Source organism: Zingiber officinale, chromosome 6A (assembly GCF_018446385.1).
Source record: "Zingiber officinale cultivar Zhangliang chromosome 6A, Zo_v1.1, whole genome shotgun sequence".
NCBI classification, from domain to species: Eukaryota; Viridiplantae; Streptophyta; class Magnoliopsida; order Zingiberales; family Zingiberaceae; genus Zingiber; species Zingiber officinale.
In genome coordinates, this window is record NC_055997.1 from 106,363,171 (window position 1) to 106,381,588 (window position 18,418).

General features: G+C 36.4%; 2 protein-coding genes and 1 pseudogene across 2 annotated transcripts; 2 read left to right on the plus strand and 1 right to left on the minus strand.

The window, feature by feature from the left end:
* Positions 1–3,384: 3,384 nt before the first annotated feature.
* Positions 3,385–3,543, minus strand: LOC121998979 (annotated as a pseudogene).
* Positions 3,544–4,449: 906 nt separating this feature from the next.
* LOC121997271 (probable serine/threonine-protein kinase PBL7) lies at positions 4,450–10,102 on the plus strand. The gene is made up of 5 exons (XM_042551598.1): positions 4,450–4,803; positions 4,893–5,056; positions 5,171–5,360; positions 8,809–9,200; positions 9,502–10,102. Exons 1-5 carry the CDS (start codon positions 4,716–4,718, stop codon positions 9,718–9,720), a joined length of 1,053 nt encoding a protein of 350 aa, XP_042407532.1. The 5' UTR covers positions 4,450–4,715; the 3' UTR covers positions 9,721–10,102.
* A 1,413-nt stretch (positions 10,103–11,515) lies between these two features.
* LOC121997272 (probable protein phosphatase 2C 60) lies at positions 11,516–15,917 on the plus strand. The gene is made up of 6 exons (XM_042551599.1): positions 11,516–11,695; positions 11,821–11,885; positions 12,133–12,539; positions 13,180–13,547; positions 14,095–14,331; positions 15,328–15,917. The coding sequence occupies exons 3-6, from the start codon at positions 12,224–12,226 to the stop codon at positions 15,595–15,597; spliced, it is 1,191 nt and encodes a 396-aa protein (XP_042407533.1). The 5' UTR covers positions 11,516–11,695; positions 11,821–11,885; positions 12,133–12,223; the 3' UTR covers positions 15,598–15,917.
* The last annotated feature ends 2,501 nt before the right edge of the window (positions 15,918–18,418 follow it).

Here is an 18,418-nt window from a genome sequence, read left to right on the forward strand (position 1 = left end):
AACATTTTGAAATTCTGCTGCAAAACATTCTTTTGAAAGCATACTTGAAAGCTTTACTTTTGAAAATGTTTTATTATGGATGATAGTTTGCTTGGTAATATTTTTGTAAGCTATTAATCCGCCACTTGTTTACTTCTACTATACGTGTTTTTATGCATGTCGAAGGGAAAAGATAACGAGTTTGATAATTCAAGAAAAATCATAAAACAAAAATAAAACAATGGCTTCATAATAAATGAAAATCATGTTTACTATTTTTTTTCTCTTAATATAATCATGCTATTATTTTTCTGTATTTTCTTTTAACTTTAATTCGGTTTGTCATTATATTAAAAATTAAGAGATTATTGGTATAGTCAACACTAATAATTAAATATAGATTTTGATACATGACAAATAGTTAAAGTTAGATTATATATTTTTTAAATGCTTGACCGAGTGTGCAGACTGAAGGACTTAACGGGTTTAGATGACCAAATACCAAGCTGAAGTCTAGTTAGGTCAGGAGAACCAAATAATTAACAGGAAGCTCAGATAGGTCAGAAAGCACATAATATCCAACAGAAAGTTTAGTTGGGTCAGCATGACTTGACAATTGACTAAAGTCCAAATGAGACATCTACCTGGTGGGTTAAACATCAAATAAATATGTAAATGGTAAATGGAGGTAAACAACTAGAGGAGAGAGATTTAGTGAGGACGAACACGGAACACCAATGGGACTGTAGGTGCTGGTCCAACTTAGATCCACTTTGGAAATCTAAGTTGAGACCAAGACTAGATCTTGGTTAAACAAGATCTAATTCATAATTTTAATTATCTATGCTAACTTTATTTTGTAGGTATTTTTTGTTAGTTTGAACTAACATGTTTTGCAGGAGCTTAGAGCAAAAAATGAAGTTTGGATTAACAATACTCGAGACGCCTCAGTTAAGTGGAGGCACCCTGAGTGAGAGGTTGGAAGTGCCCTGGATGGATGGAGGTGCCCCAGAGGAGATAAACTTTAAGGATGAAGTTTAAGCATTGGAAGTACCCTGGTTTATTAATGGAGGCGCCTCAGGTTGGAGCATTAGAGGTGCCCTGCCGAATGGAGGCACCCCTAAGTGGGTACAAGCCAAACTTCTAGAATCGGATCATTGTTTATGGAGGCGCCCTAGATGAATCAAAGCACCCCCTATACCCTTTAAAAGAGGGATTCAACCACAACTTTTAACATCAATTCTTTACAGGCTTCCAAATTGATTTTGCTACATTGTCTCTTTGTTAATGTTGTGCTGCAACTCTACTATGTCCAATTGTTATAGTAAGAGCGATACCAACATCGAGTTTCGATCTTCAACTGCAATTATTGTCGATAAAAAATAGTGCTTTCTTTTAGTTATTGTTATACTTGCATAGGAAAGTATAGAGTGTTACACTTTTCTCATTTCTCTATTCGACCTTTCTATCCAAAGATTCTTCGAGAGAGAATTTACTAGATTGCCCAATCAAAATGATCCAAGGGACAATGAGTCTTGGAGTAGTAGTCGCGGGGCTACGAACCAAGTAAAAACAAATGCGTTCTTACTTTCTACTATGCTTTTTCAATTGTTATTTTTCCGTTGCGTACTTGTTTTTCGAGAAGTTCTCTCATGTTCGTTTCGATCCTATATAAAACAAATGAAACAAATTTACAATAATAAATCTTTGCCTTGGTTGCTTTAGTTTGCCTCTTGAGGTTTGAAAATCCAGCGATACACTCCTCCAAAACCTCTAGGAATCAACACAGAAATCCTTCAGAAAGCGTTCTTTTATAATCTTAAGGTTGGGGCAGATATCTGCCTAACAGTCAATTGCTCTTTACTATTAGTTAATTGTTCCACTAAATTCGACTGTTGCACTTATAGAATGACTCTTACTTTCTCAGCTTTGACTACTAATAATTGACTATTACTGTTCATTAATCGATTTGCTACATCAATCTAGTCTCCAACTCGACCCAAAAATCTTTTGTTTGCTACAACATTGACAAGATTATTATTGTGCATCAATCGCAGTCAAGTTCTAAACAATATATTTGTGGTTACTGTTCCATCAATTGATTGTTGAAACACATCAATGATGTGTTCATTAGTTGATTGATCAACCCATTAATCAGTTAATGGGGTAGCAAACCCCTTAAACTCCCCTCAAATCTTGAATTTTGGATTTATGATTTCACTAGTTGATCGCTATTACCTAGTAGTTGATTGATACCTCTATTTCAGTCTTATCATAGATGAATTCTCGTCTTGTTTAGTATCTGATTGATTTCAACTTACTAGAACTTTCTTTGCCAGTATCATATCAATCTTGACTTGTCAAGAGTTTTTGTAATTTAACATTTGATCACTTGCTTGCTAGGACTTCATTATTGCCTAGCATCCGGTTGACCTTGATCTATTATGATTTCATCATTGTCAAACATCTAGCTCTTCTTGACATATTTGGACTTGGTCCTTATGACTCACTTAGACTTCATCCTTGCCAACTCTTTATTGGACTTTCAACTGTTAAGTGTTTAATCAATCGTGACCCATTCAGACATCTTCACTATCAAGTATCCGGATAAACCTTAACCTACTAAACTCTTCACTCAACCATTCACATCTAAGCTAATCTTGGTCAGCTTGACTTGAGTTCGATTTCTAAGAATATTTCTTTCCAACAATCTCTCCCTTCACTTAACATTTCATTCTCATCAACAATACTGATCAAACATCGAAATTCAATTCGAAATAACTTGAATTTGATCAATCTTGATCCGAAATCGATTGCACTAAAAAAAAAATAGAGTTTGAATTCCAAATGAGACAAATATCTTATAAGTTTGTTTTTAAGTATACATAAGTTATGCTCTAAATTTATATGGTAGTAAAATCAAGATAGAAGACCTTTTATCTTTAATTAATCTATCAATCAGGTTTGGTATTACCTGGTTCAATATTTTCTAATCAATCTATCAAATACGGTGAAGCAGTAACTTTAATTAGGTGAATTTTGACATTTGTGGAGGCGCCTCCTATGTAGAGTGGCGCCCAAGCTTGTCGCGTAAGGATGTCGCCTGAGATCAGATCCTCTGTTCTGAATTTTCCCTATCCCCGTGTCCCACTCGTCGCCCCTAGCCCACTATGGTCGCTGGTCCAACCAGAACGATATCCTAGGGGGAAGGTGAACCCAGGGGAATCATTGCCGGTGCGATCGGTGCTAGAATATGGTCGGATCTGAGCAGGAGCTTAGATCAACAATGGAGGAAATCTTGCTCAGATCTTGCCGGATTCTAGGTATCGTGCACACACATTGCATGTGTAATATATTGTATGAATACACATAAATTAGTATTTTAAACCGATAAATTAGACATGGTAAGGGTGGCCAGGTCCATATAGTAGTGTAACGTAAGGGCGACGCTCGAGAACCCTAGCACTCTCCCTTATAAAAAATTAATATAATTTTTTATATCAGATATTAAATTGATAAGAACAGATACTACACTTGTCTTAGCTAAAAGATTGAGAAATGTGTACTTTCTAATATCACCGACTTATGATATTTATAGAAATTTTTTCTCTCATGGTGTTGTGAATCCTAAGATATGAGATTAAAAAAAATCATAGCAGTACATATTTTTTATATATAATATGTAGAAAAATTACTAATAAGTTTTAAAATTATTTTTATTATGAAAAGAAAAAAATATTAATGAAATTTAATTTTAAATTTCCTCAAAATTAGTTATTAATAGTCATTCTTAATTAAATAGTAAAATATTAATTTTTTTATTAATAAAATTTAATTTGATCGTAAGCATGCTGAAGGTTTTATCAAAACTCATTTTGGACTTATCGATTTAATTCACTTTATATATTTTAATAATGAAATTAAATTTTATTATAGAACTAAATTTAGTTAATGCATCTTAATGGACGAGTTTAAAAAAATTATAAACGTAACCAGTCTTGGGTGATGGTACGACTCTATTAAATTTTTCTACCAGTCAATAAATCAAAAATGGCTAGCGTTTTGAATTTTAATAAAATCGAGATAAATATTTTTTTTATGTGTTAATTATTATCGTTTATGATTTATTTTTTCTATGTTAATTCTCAGATGGATTGACAAGGACATTGAAGACAAATGTAATATTTTTTTTACCACCAAAAATGGCTAGCGTCTAATGTGAAGAATTTTGTTTTATAAATTTAGATCGCTTAAATATCCTGTCACTTGTCACTGCTAGTCCCGGGGCTTAATTGAACGGGTTTAGTGTTTATGGTTAGGAGTCACAGTTCGTACACTAATTTATTTTTTTAAAAAAATATTAAATCTTAAATTTTAATAAAATATAATCTATAAATAAAAACAAAATATTTAAAATATCATTAAAACTCTTTTATGATTTATTTATTATCCAGTTTTTGTTGGATGGCGGGGGGCGATCATTGCCTATTTGCCTCCATTATTTTCTCCGAAGAAGCCTGCGCCTTTCATGGCCTCCCGTCACCATCTCCGGCCGCCCACCCTCCACCTTCACCTCCTCCATCTTATTTCTCAACTTCCCCGCCCTTGCCCCTTCTGCTCCTCGAGCCGCCACTCTTCCTGCCCAAAAGATCCGAGGTGCAGAACAGGAAGAGTTGGCCAATGCCACTTCTTGGTTTGCCTTGCATTCCATGAGCAGAGGCGATTCATAAGGAACCATGAAATGCTTTTCTTGCCTCACCCTCAGACGCCATCGGAGGACTCGGAAGCGGCCCGTGGAGCAGCAGCGCCCATTCGATTCCGGCGGTTTGTCTTGCGGTGTATGATTGTTTTGCGTCTCGAAATTGGATTATGGCTAGGTTTTTCGTCATTATTCTTGCCACTTTTGGATGCAGAGCTTGAGACCGAGGCAGCGTTTTCTCCCGATGGGGCGAAGACCTTGGCGCAGGGGTTTACCCTGCGGGAACTCGCCGCCGCCACCCGAAACTTCAAGCTGGCTAATTTGGTAGGAGAAGGTGGGTTCGGAAAGGTGTTCAAGGGGCGATTGGAATCTAGCCAGGCAGGCAACGCTACTTTCATTTAGTCTCCTTTATTTGAAACCCTAGATTGTTTGGTCATCCTTCTGCTTGAATTTACCAAAAGGATTATCTTTTTTTGGGATTTTTAAGAATAGGTTGTTGCAATTAAGCAGCTCAAAAGGGGAGGATCTCAGGGTACTCAAGAGTTCCTTGTCGAGTGCTTGATGCTGACAATGGTCCACCATCCCAATCTCGTCAACCTGATTGGATACTGTGCAGAAGGAGAGGAGAGGCTCTTGGTTTATGAGTATATGCCACATGGTAGCTTGGAGCGGCACTTATTTGGTATACCTCCTCTCTTCATATTTTCTACTGTTGGATCATCTTAAGAATTCTAGGACAGTCTTTGGTACAGTGATATGAGACCTGAAGAGGTAGCTATACCTACTTTTGATTTCATTACCTTTGATTCCATTCGATGCTTAGGTGATTAGTTTGAATTGGAATAGCCATTCTAGTAGAATGACAGTTCGATTTTGTTAATTTTAAGTTCTATACCTGAATGAACATTCTTCAATTTATCCATTAATCTTATTTAATGGAAACAACTATTTCATGTATATTTCATTCATATGGTAAAACCAAACATAAGAAAATAAAAAATCATTCCACTTATATTCCATTCTAGAAACATTCCAAATTCAACAACTATTTAGAGTCGTTGCATGAATTATTTTGCCATTGAAGTATATGTGAAATTATATTGTTATTGGTATCAATATCTTTTAAGTCAATTTTAACTGTGTTAAATATTTTTTTCTCCCCATTACACTTGCACCTTCAATGAAGTTGATTCAACTTGTCTAATCAATGAATTATTGGCTGTATTTGAACCTATCCATATCAAATTAACCTATTTTTGTTCATTTATTAGTAATTAAATCTACCTGAACGTCTCTCTATAGTATTGTTTTATTTTTATGAGATATATCTTGAATATAGCTTGTAAATTTGTTTATTGTTATTAAGACTAGTTCCAAATATTGTACACATCCTAAATGTTGTTTGTAGTTACAATTATTAAAACATCTTCTAATGGAATGACAAATTCATTTTATTAATATCAGGTTCTAAGACCTAAAATCTCCTAAAAACACTTAATTTATTTTCCCCAAACATGGTGTATAAACAAAAGAATATTTTTTTAAAACCATATTAATCACATTTACATATTCATCCCTCAGAATTTTGATTGTTTTGAAACTAATCATAATGATAAAACATTCGTCACACCTATATTTTGTTTGAATTGAATCACCTTCGATATTGTGCTAGTTCTGGATTACCATATTCACCCTGATGTTGTCCTAAAATCTAATCTGAAAAAATCATTTTCAATTGACCTGCACTATATATCAAACAAGCAATGCACATATAGTGATATGTAAATAAGGTTTGCAAGCTCATAAAGTGTCAATGATTTTGTTGAAAATCAAATATTTGTTATCTTTCTGTAAGAATGAATGATTATCAATATTGTGCTATGGTTTTTCATGATTTCTAAGGTGCTGTAACTTGGCATTACCTTGGCAGCCTTTTAACATTCTCATTCACTTGCCTCATTTCATAAACTGGAATTGATAACTATGAAGAAAAATCAATTTTGGTTTGTAATAAGAGAGATTTATCAAATTCTTTAGGCATTCTCTTTGAGAAAGTCTGTTTCCAATTATGTTCTTGTATCGATCTCAATGAATTTAAATCACCATATTAAAGTTTTGTGTTTAGCAATTTCAACCATGAAATGGGATATTCTAAGACATCATTATTGATTTTTTATTATTTTTGCTTCTTTAAGTGTTGATATATATATATAAACTTGTTACCTTGCACAAGATGGCCTGAGTCTAGGGCCTGACGTGGGGGAAGAGAGGAGCGGGATGAGAGGGGAAGAGGGTTTAGGACTTTGGTTTTGAAAACTAGCGACGAGAAATGAAGGAAAGGGAAGAGAGAGAGCCAAAATGTACTCGTGTGTTTTGAAGAGAAGGAGAAAATGATAGATTTTTGTCTGCGTCAGTTCGCCACGTTGGTTGTTGCCCACAATCGCTCATATAAGAGTGTGCAAGGTAACAAGTTTGATATATAATGTTCATATAAAAAATCACATTTAGCATTTAAAACAAACTTACAATTAAAAGACCAGCAAATCCCTTGAGGTATAGAAGCTTGATGCAAAAAGATCCCCGATGGTAGTTAATTGGGGAGCAATAAATTGATGAATTGCTTCCAGCCAATTGAATCTACCTAGATTTTCAAAATCATCTACAATATCTGCAAGACTTAATGGAGCCTTATATATACTAAACAAAAATAAAACACAAACAAATATATACAAAATGTATACTTTACAAAATATTAAAACATCATGATCTACTTCAACTCTATAAGAATAGAGTTTCAGCAACTCAATTCTTGATCTAGTAGGTTCTTTTTTATTAGAGAAGTGAGCAAGAAAGAGGTCGTGTATTAGTTGAGTTCATAGTAGCGAAAGCACCTCTATCTGAAATACCCAGCAATAGAGATACATCTCTTTTAGAGAAAGTTACTAGACACTTGAAAATTTAAATTGATTAGTTTTCTATTATGCACTTCTAACTTTCAATACTAGAAAGTGTACCTGAAAATATAAATGTTTGAGATGCTGAATCCCAACTTTGAAATATATTCACGAGTAGATCAGGAATTTGTTGAATATCTTGTATGTCAAGAAAATAGCAAAGGGGGTTGTTTAATGATCATTTTGTGTCGATCATGTAAACGAACAGAACAACGATCTTGTCCTTTCATTGTTGGACGGCCAAAAAAATCATTAACGTGATCTAAAACATTGGTCCATTGGAGTTTATGACCAAGATCAACTGATGATTGGAATCTCATGGCAAAATATCAATTATTAACATAAATAAACAAATGTATATATGCAAAAATAATATTTCTATGATTAAGGAAAACCATCACATGTTGTGCTGGTTTTTACAAACCAGCACAATGTTGTAGCTAGTATTAAAAAAAAACACTACATTGTAGCTGGTTTGCATTGGTGATGGTGTTTGCAAATACCAGTACTAAGGTTGGTGCTGGTTTACAAAAATTAGCTACAACGATGGATAAAAGAAAAACACTCAATGTACCTTTGCAACTCCCATGGAATGCGCCATTAAGAAACACAAGTAGAAAAAGGGGAGTAGGGAGATGAGCAGTACAGGTTGGACGAAAACCCTAACTCATTCCACGCGAGCTGATCGCTGAAGAAGATGGCCTGGGTTTAGGGTCTGACGCGGGGGAAGAAAGGAGCGGGATGAGAGGGGAAGAGGGTTTAGGGCTTTGGTTTTGAAACCAGCAACGGGAAACAAAGGGAAGGGAAGAGAGAGCCAAAATATGCCCGCACGTTTTGAAGAGAAGGAGAAAATGCTGGATTTTTGTCCGTATCAGCTTGTCATGTTGGTTGTCTTCCACAATCGGCCATATAAGGGTGTGGGGTGTGCAGGGTAACAAGTTTATATATATATATATATATATAAAAGCATTTAACTTACCGCCTTAGCTATATTGTGAGCTCAAAAACTAAAAAAAGGAAAGGAAAAATCTCCACCACCATGAATGTAACTTCGTGTGAGATATTCTATATCATTCTTTCTCTGATAATATCTTATTACCATTATATCAGTTGTTGACTAATTAGTGTGCCTCAAATCTTGTCTTAACTGCCTCATGGCCTTTTTTCCCCTTCCAGATCTGTCTCCCAATAAGGAACCACTTGATTGGAATACCAGAATAAAGATAGCTCTTGGTGCTGCAAAAGGGGTCACATATTTGCATAATGTTGTTAGCCCCCCTGTCATTTACCGTGACCTAAAATCGGCTAACATACTCTTAGACAGTGAGTACAACCCTAAGCTTTCTGACTTTGGACTAGCAAAGCTTGGGCCTGTCGGTGACAAGACTCATGTTTCAACAAGGGTGATGGGGACGTTTGGCTATTGTGCTCCAGATTATGCAATGAGTGGCAAATTAACTGTTAAATCTGATGTTTATAGCTTCGGTGTGGTTCTATTGGAACTGATGACTGGAAGAAGGGCTTTCGATGATACTAAGAGCGTAGGGGAGCAGAATTTGATTACATGGGTATGTATCATTTTGCAGCAATTCAATCTTTTAACAAATTAACTTGCACAATGGATTTCCTTTCATGTGATATATGCAATTTCATAGTGTCAATTTTTGTTTACTTGGTCTAATACACAATCCAGAAAATTCATATGAATCCGTTATTGACTTTAGCTTATCAGATTTGTTACCCAGTCATTAGAAGGAATCCTTCTAGTCTTCTCATGTATTATCTATATGTCCAAGTGAAGTAAATTGCTTGCTATATTGCATTCTCATGTCATTGTTGATTATGATGTTTTGCTTTCTTAATTGGCAGTCGCGTCCTTTCCTCAAGGACAAGAGGAGGTTCACCCAATTGGCAGATCCCATTCTGCAAGGAAGCTACCCTCTGCGCCCCTTCTACCAGCTCGCTGTAACCACTTCAATGTGCCTACATGATCAGCCCCACATGCGCCCTTCGATGCATGAAGTATCGATAGCCTTGGACCATGTGGCCTCTCAACCATTCGTTCCGAGCAGTGACCACAAGATCTAACAATCCTGAACTTGAAAGCATAGTTTAAGACCAAATTCTGGCGGCAAAAGGAAGTGCAGCAAATAACTTGAGTTTCGAAAGACTGTCTTTTGCTAAAATTTCTAATAAATTGTGTAACTTCTTGGTCTAGTTATGAATTCAAGGATGAGAAGATAGATGGAATAATGGAATTGCTGGCTTCCCTCTGCACAGATTTCGATTGTAATGCTATTACTCATCATCATCTCGTTGAAGCATTCAGATATATATGCTTATAATTCAAGTACTTCAGATTAACACCATTTGTTGATACTAAATTCTGGAGAAAGCTTTTTTTGTACAGAAGTTATGTAATACGTCGTGATTAACCATGCAAATTAATTGCATAATCTGTGTATCTCAAGGCGGCTCCTCAAGTTTGGAATTTCATGGACACTGTACAGATTCAAAAGCCATCATTATCCAAAACATACTAAAAAAATAAGAATGTTATGATTCTTACTATAAAATTTTTGACAGAAAAAAATGGATGGTATAAGTAGCATTATTTCCTTTTTTTATGCAAATATATGCATTTTATCTCTATCAATTTGTATTTGTTAGAAAAGAAATCATTAGTGTTTACCTTTTATTTTTGGGAAAAATCAAAAGTCCATTTACATTTTCGTGATGGATGTCCCATTTTCTATTAAGGCGTCCCATTTGACTTTTGAAACTCTAAAATATTGATCAACTTTTACCATACTGATTTTATATTATTTCACAACTAGATTCAAATAATATTTTAATGAATAAAATAATTAATAGAATTTTTATGGTATTTATTACATTTTAAATTAACATTATTTTACCATGATTTATCATATAAAAGTTAGTATGCAACTTCTATACGCAAGGAGCTTCTACAAAACTGACTAAACATATAATAAGGGTATTTTGAGTAGTTAACATTAAAAGACATGCCTATTTGACTTTTTTTGTTCTCTTTATTTTTTGTTACAATTTAAATTATATTTTGTTAATATTGATTAATTTAATTAAAATTGCTTTTGCTCTGTAATAATTTTGATCTGCTAAAAATAAAATAAGATATATTTTTTTGATAGAATATCCGATAATAATGAAAATAAAAGAGTCTCCTTTTGATTTTGATTTTTTGTCAAAATATTTCCTTTCTTTGTTTTTTCCTTTTCTATTATTTCATTTATTTTACAAAAACTTTTTCCAACTCTTGCTCTAGGGATGTAATTACGAGTCAAACCGAGCCGAACAGTATTAAGCTTGAGCTCGACTCATTTAAGTTATATTCAGACTCGAGTTCGAATCGAACTTTTATTACAAGGCTCGAGCTTGGCTCGTTTTGGAATTATCAAGCTCGCGAACAGTTTGAGATCGACTTGTTATTAGCTCGATTATCATAGTTAACGAGTCTAATTCGTTAAGCGAGTTCGAACTCATTTTCAGACTCATTTTAGAGTTCATTTTTTTTACTTGTTTTAAGGTTCGTTTTAGAACTCGTTTTTTGATTCGTTTTAGAGCTCGTTTTTTTGACATGATTTAAGGCTTGTTTTAAAACTCGTTTTAAGAATCGTTTTAAGGCTCGTGAGCCTACAAACGAACATGTTCGTCGAATATCCTTAAGCTCGAGCTCAGCTCGATAAAATTGTCGAGCTTGAAATTGAGCTCAAGCTCAGCTCGATAAGATAAACGAACGAACTCGAACGAATATTTTATTAAATCGAGATCCGAATAACTCGCGAAACGTTTAATTCATTTACATCCTATCTCGCTCAAGCGCTGCGCCTTGCTGGCGTGTGGGTAATTATTCGTGTCTTTTTTAACGAGTCCCTTTTAGTTTGCGGCAGCTCCAGATCGAGAAAGCCCCAATCCGGCGATAGGAACCGAGCGCAACCCTCCGTGTCGTCTCTTCCATCCTTGGAAGAAGCAGCGCATCCTCCGGATCTGGGGCGTCGTGGTGCGGATCTCGGCCCGGAAGGTCTGTTCTTTTTAACCTATCGATCTCTGGAAGCCTATGATTTGAGGGTGATTTTTTTCCCCTCCTTTTTGGGTGACGTTGTCTTTTGTGCTTTACTTACAACGGAAGCATCTGGATGAACCCAGGTCGGAGCGAATGTATAACGGCGCTGTTGAGGATCTGTGAGTAGATCGTGTTGTTGTGCCGAAAGGTATCTTGTATTTGGATTCTTATGAACTATCATATGATTTGGTTTGTTGGTAGTTAGCTTATTTGTGGCTATTTTAATTGAGATAAGAAACTCTGAGAAGGTCGACACAGCTTTGCTCTTGAAATCTTCGACTAATTAAGAAGGAAAATTGAGTGTTTGATAGTCTTCCCAAAATCTATAGTGACTTGTTTATAGCATTTGTTTTTTGTTCCAACTGACATGCTTTAGGCGACTTCTTTTGTTTCAGTTTTGGAGGAGAGGTGCAGATTCAGTTTGGGATATCAGAGTTTTTCAGAGAGATGCTGAAAACACAAATGTGTGTTTAATTGAGATGAGGGATGTTAACAAAATTGATAAAGCTATTTAAGGCCTGCTGGCAGCAATCAAACTTATATGCCCGCTCAGGTTCTGATGGGGTTGGTCGACAGGATGGGCTTCTATGGTACAAGGACAGTGGGCAGCATGTTTATGGTGAGTTTTCAATGGCGGTTGTACAGGCAAATAACTTGCTTGAGGATCAGTGCCAGCTTGAGTCCGGACCTCTAAGTTTGCTTGAATTGGGGCCATATGGGACTTTTGTTGGGGTTTATGATGGGCATGGTGGTCCAGAAACTTCTCGTTATGTCAATGATCATCTATTTCAGAACCTGAAGAGTAAGCTCTGTACTTGCACAATTCCAGTTTATTCTGCATTAATGGCTTAATGCTTAGGAACTTCAGGCATTCATATGACTGATGATGAAAGCAAATTAATTGTTCTATAATATAAGTACAGTATTGTTATATCAAAAAATTCATGTTAAAAAAATTTAGTAAAAAATATTTATGGACCCAGTGCATCTTTTTTTAACTAATAAATTGTAAAATAGTTTCCTTGTTTCCCATTCTTTAGGTTATCCTTTGATTGTTACTGCTTCATGGCATCATGAATGTTTTGTTTGGTCTATTAAGTTGTTTGGCTGTGGTAAATTTCAGCTCCTGTTTGAAACAAGATAATGGTTTTGGTGCTGAGTGAATAGGAGAAATACTAATATACATGTATCCTGATTATATTTGCCCCTTTCATGGAAATTACTATATATTTCTTGTTCCTATTTAACTTTTACGATTCATTTCTGATTATTTTTCATTGGGCGTTGTATTTGTTTGCCTAGTTCCTGTTTGCTACTTTGTAGACAAATCTCAATTCTTAATCAGGATCAGACAGGATGTGCTGCATGATGTATTCAAAAGGATACTTCTTTCATAATATAGTGATATTCATCGCCTATTCTCATAGAAATTGTTTTGACAGGATTTGTGACAGAGCAGGAATCCATGTCCATTGATGTAATAAGGAAGGCATACCAAGCAACAGAAGAGGGGTTTATTTCCTTGGTGACCAAACAATGGTCTGTGAAGCCTCAGATTGCAGCTGTTGGCTCATGCTGTCTAGTTGGGGTAATCTGCGGTGGTACACTCTATATAGCTAATCTTGGTGACTCCCGTGTTGTTCTAGGAAGAGGTGTGAAAGCAACTGGAGAAGTTTTGGCCGTGCAATTATCAGCAGAACACAATGTAGCAATTGAATCTGTGAGGCGGGAGCTGCAGTCAATGCATCCTGATGATAAACATATTGTTGTTTTGAAGCATAATGTGTGGCGTGTCAAGGGCCTAATCCAGGTAGATTGATGTTTGTTTTCTTAGGTACATTATTATGCTTAAAAAAAATACATGCTTGATTTGATAGTCAACGGGTTCTATTGGTTGGAAGAGTGGCCCATGTGTCTGATGGTTTTCTGTCATATCTGCTACATACTGTGATCATATGCACTCTATCAGATTAAGTTTTATTTCATTAATCATTCAACACAAATTTTATTTATGAAGAAGTGAGTTAGACCTTTCCCCTTATTTCTAGCCTGCCAATTATTGCTAAGAACTTTATTTGGAGTCTTGGCTCAGACCTTTGTCATTTCAAGAAAGCAAGGTCCAGATCACTTGAACCAATTTAGGTCATAGGAGAGATGTAAGTTCCAGATTGGAATCCTGATAAAATTGGAGTAGGTCTAATTAGGATGTGACCTAAGCTAGTACAAATCTAACAGTGACATACTTGACAATACTCTTTCCCATTCCTGATATCACTAATGTATGTTTTTTTATTACTAGTGAATAATATATTTGGAGCTTGATTTCCCTTAAAGAAATTTACTTTATTTTGTTCCAGGTTTCCAGGTCAATTGGTGATGTGTACCTAAAAAAGTCTGAATTCAATCGGGAACCATTGCATGCAAAATTCAGACTCCGGGAGCCATTTAAGAAACCTATATTGAGTGCAGAACCAACAATTATTGTGGAACCACTGCAACCTCAAGATCAGTTCCTTATATTTGCATCTGATGGGCTTTGGGAGCATTTCAGCAATCAAGAGGCTGTTGACATTGTTCAACGCAACACTCGCAGTGTGAGTTTAATTTATTTCCCTCTTAACTGATGTCGTAGATTACAGTAGTATCACTATTTCCCCACACTTTATATAGTCCATCTTGGAACCCCTCTTGCTTTCGACTTGGGATAGAATACTCTAAATACCAAGGCTAAGTGCATGAGGAAGCATTTACCAATGTTGATGCATTTGCACTTTGCATATGGTAGGTTGTGTTTGTTTTTTTAGTTACTATTGTGAAGGAATTAGGTAAGTTGGATTATTGTCTGATTCAAAAGGTTGAGCATCAGCTAGGCTAACAGTAACATGAACCGTGAAGCATCAATATAATATGCATCTGAGTGCCACTAAATACCCTACTGGTTATTACTTTTTTTGTTGGACCACCTGAACTGGTGGGATACAATAGGTTTGTGCTTGCACAAATATAAAATTTCTTTTGTTTTGGTGCATTTGATTCTCTCTCTCTTTTTTTTTTTTCATAAAACACATTCTTGAGTCAATTTATTAGAGGCAGACACAGGTTGGGTTAGCAGTGGTGAACCATGAAACATCAACATATTATGCATCTAAATGTCACTAAATACCTTGCTTCTCCCCCTTTTTTTAAAGCAAATTCTTGTCTGTGGCACTTTTGTGGTAAACGAATGCATGGAACAAGCTGACAAGGTACTTCTTGTGATGTTTAAATAATGCATAGTTCCTAGCGATTCTGTTTTGGTTTGAGTAACTTCACAAATAACTCGAACAATAAAGGAATAAACAAGTCATAATTCATAAGTGAGCATTGAACATATAACAACAATAAAGAAACTGAAGTTTCTACTCTTTCTGAAAGAGTTCGACAAATGTTAGAAGCTATAGTCAATATCTTCCCCCCATGTTGATTACGATGTTAAATGCAAATTATTTCTATTACTAAACTATCAAGAAAAAAAGATTAAGTATCTTTCCAATCATGGTGGGCTGGATTTACATGGGTGTCTGAGTAAAAACATTTCCATAATCCCACAGGGAAGTGCACGAAGACTTGTCAAAGCTGCACTACAAGAAGCAGCAAAAAAACGTGAGATGAGGTACTCTGATCTCAAAAAGATCGACCGTGGAGTTCGTCGGCATTTTCATGACGACATTACTGTAATAGTTGTGTACCTCGACTCGAATCTTGTTAGCAGAGCTGACTCACTCAGGGGCCCCTCCCTGTCTGTAAGAGGGGGCGGCATCAATGTCCGTGCAAATTCTCTCTCGCCTATGTACAAACAAACTGAGCTCTCTGCCACATAAGTTCCAGAATTGTTGATACTTGCATGTACTAAATCAATCTGGCCAGCCTCCTCTACACTGCCCACAATTTACACGAGAGAAGATGAGCTCCTGCTGCGAGGCTGCCTATCCGATGCGGATCGTCCTTCTGGTTTGAAGTCGCCCACACAGATACTCCGTTGTGAATGATGATATTATGGAGCAAATTTACATGCCTGATTCCATATATATTTTACCAGTAGTCCTTGAGCAAAAAGAGTACAAAACCTTTGTACTACCGAATTGAGCTGGAAAAGATAGTTTTTCTCTAATTGTGGAAATTCTCATTTTTCTTGGCTTAATCTCTTTCACTATTCTCAGTATGTTTAGTTTCATCAGTTAATTGAGTAAGCTTTAACAAAAAGCGTATGTGATCCGGTTGTTTTTTTTAAGCCACAAGGAAACGGGAGCATCGATCTATTCCATGAAGAAGGCTTGGAACCATCAGGATGAAGCAGAACTAGGCTACATTTTATGGCTGTAGTGATGCCTCTAGGAACTCTTAGGGCGTGTTTGGTTGGGGGTTATCAATGATAACCTTGATAGGTTATCAAGGATACCCTTGTTTGGTTTAAGTAATGAATGATTCCGGATAATGTAATATTCCTGCCACGTCAGTAATAAGGGAATATAATCCGGAATCAAAAAACCTTAGAAACCTTAGGTTTTCCACGATTCCGGGGTTATCAATATTTTTTCCCCAAAATTACCCTGCGACACTTGAAAGAGATAAATTCTTCTTTTAACAACACTAGCAGGTGGTGAGCAGGAGCAGCAGTCTCTGTGGGGGCAACGACGACGACTGGGGCCAACGACGGCGACTAGCAATGGCGGTGACGGCAAGAAGGAGGCGACAGTGAGCAACGAGAGACTGCGAAGCAACGGCGACGACGAGCAGGTGGCAACGGCGACGGCGAGCAGGTGGCAGCGGCGATGGTGAGCAGGCGGTGACTGTGAAGAACGGCTAAGACCAGCCATCACCTGGACAGCGACGGCGAGCAGGTGGCAACGTCGGAGGTTCGCGGAGGAGGCGGCCCGTCGATGGCAAGAAGGAGGCGACAGTGAGCAACGGCGAAGGCGAGCAGGTGGCAGCGGCGATGGTGAGCAGGTGGTGACTGTGAAGAACGGCTAAGACTAGCCATCACCTGGACAGCGACGGCGAGCAGGTGGCAACGTCGGAGGTTCGCGGAGGAGGCGACCCGTCGGCGACAAGAAGGAGGCGACAGTGAGCAACGATGACGATAACGGAGCAACAACGACAACGAGCAGGTGGCGGCGACGATGGCGAGCAAGCGGTGACTGTGAAGCAACGACGGCTGAGGCCAGCCATTGCTTGGACAAAGACGATGCGCAGATTGTGCTGGAGGTCCGTGAAGGAGTCGGTGCGCCGACGGCTTGCGTGGAAGAAGACGTCGATACGAAAAAAGGGGCAGGAGGGAGAAGTACAGTAACATAAAAAAAATTAAAAATTTAATCACATATGTAAATTATTTTAATTATATTTTAAAATATATATAGATTTATTTTAAATTTTAAAAATTATGAATCAATTATACTTATTTATTATATATATTATCAAGTTATTAATTAATATAATATTAATAATTATTATTAATTTAATTAAATTTATTCTAAAAAATTAATCATGTAATTGATAAGGGTAATATGGTAAATATTAAATTAGATTATAACATTACCTAGGTTGAACCAAACAAGATTAGGATTAACTTTTATTCCCCATAACCTTGGTTATCGGATTACTAGGTGATCATATAACCAAGGTCATATATAAAAAAACTTGAACCAAACACACTCTTAGTGTGTTGATGTTCTTGATCCATGACTTGATGATAGAACACAATTTGTTATTGTTGTCTTGGGGAAAAACTTTTTTCATCTCCTAGTCATTTGACGATCGATTATAAGTCGACTTTGTGATTTATCTTTTTTTATATAATTTAGAAATTAATTGTGAGGGACGTTGGGATGAATATAATTATCTTTTTCCTATCCTCATTTGTTATTGTTGTCATTGCAAGGCTAGTCGAAGTCATCAAAATCCTGCTACTTTATTAAACTGAAATACAGTCTAATCTTAATGCTAAGTCATAGATAATCACATTAACATCATCTGTGGAAAGTATGATAACCAGTGTTAAGGATGACAAAGAACAATATTTCTCGGAAATCCATATCGTGTCGAATTGCAAACATTTACGTTTACACGGCTTGGGAGGCAAAAGTACGACAGGGCAAGGAATGAACTCTGCCAATAGATTTGCATCAAGACGTTTTGAATGAATTGCCTCGTTGCTTAAAACTACCGAGATCCAAGGTAAAGTGATCTGTAACTTCGACGATTATGGCAGTTGGTTTCTTCCCTTTTGATGCGGTCTGAATCCACCTTCTCCTATTGCAGGTCTTCTTGGCTCGACCACACCACTTAGTTAGGGTTTGCACTGGTAGAACTTCCCATCTTCTCTAGCCAAGCAATCCTCTAGGGGACTCCAAGTCCGTTGCCCTTGGATTCACTTCCGTAAAGCTTTGTCTTCTATGTTGTCTCCCTGCAACTCCGTCTGTGATCTGCTGCGCCTCCAAGCTACTGGCCTTTGATCTGTGAACTTGGATTCGCCTATGTAGAGTCTTCGACCTTCTGTGATATGTCATCTCCATGCAACTCCACCTATGATTTATCACTTTAATTTTAATATTTTATTATTAATTTATTAACATTTTACTATTTATGTACATAAAATATCTTAATTTTAAAAATAAATTTTGATTTTATCTAAAAGAATTTTAA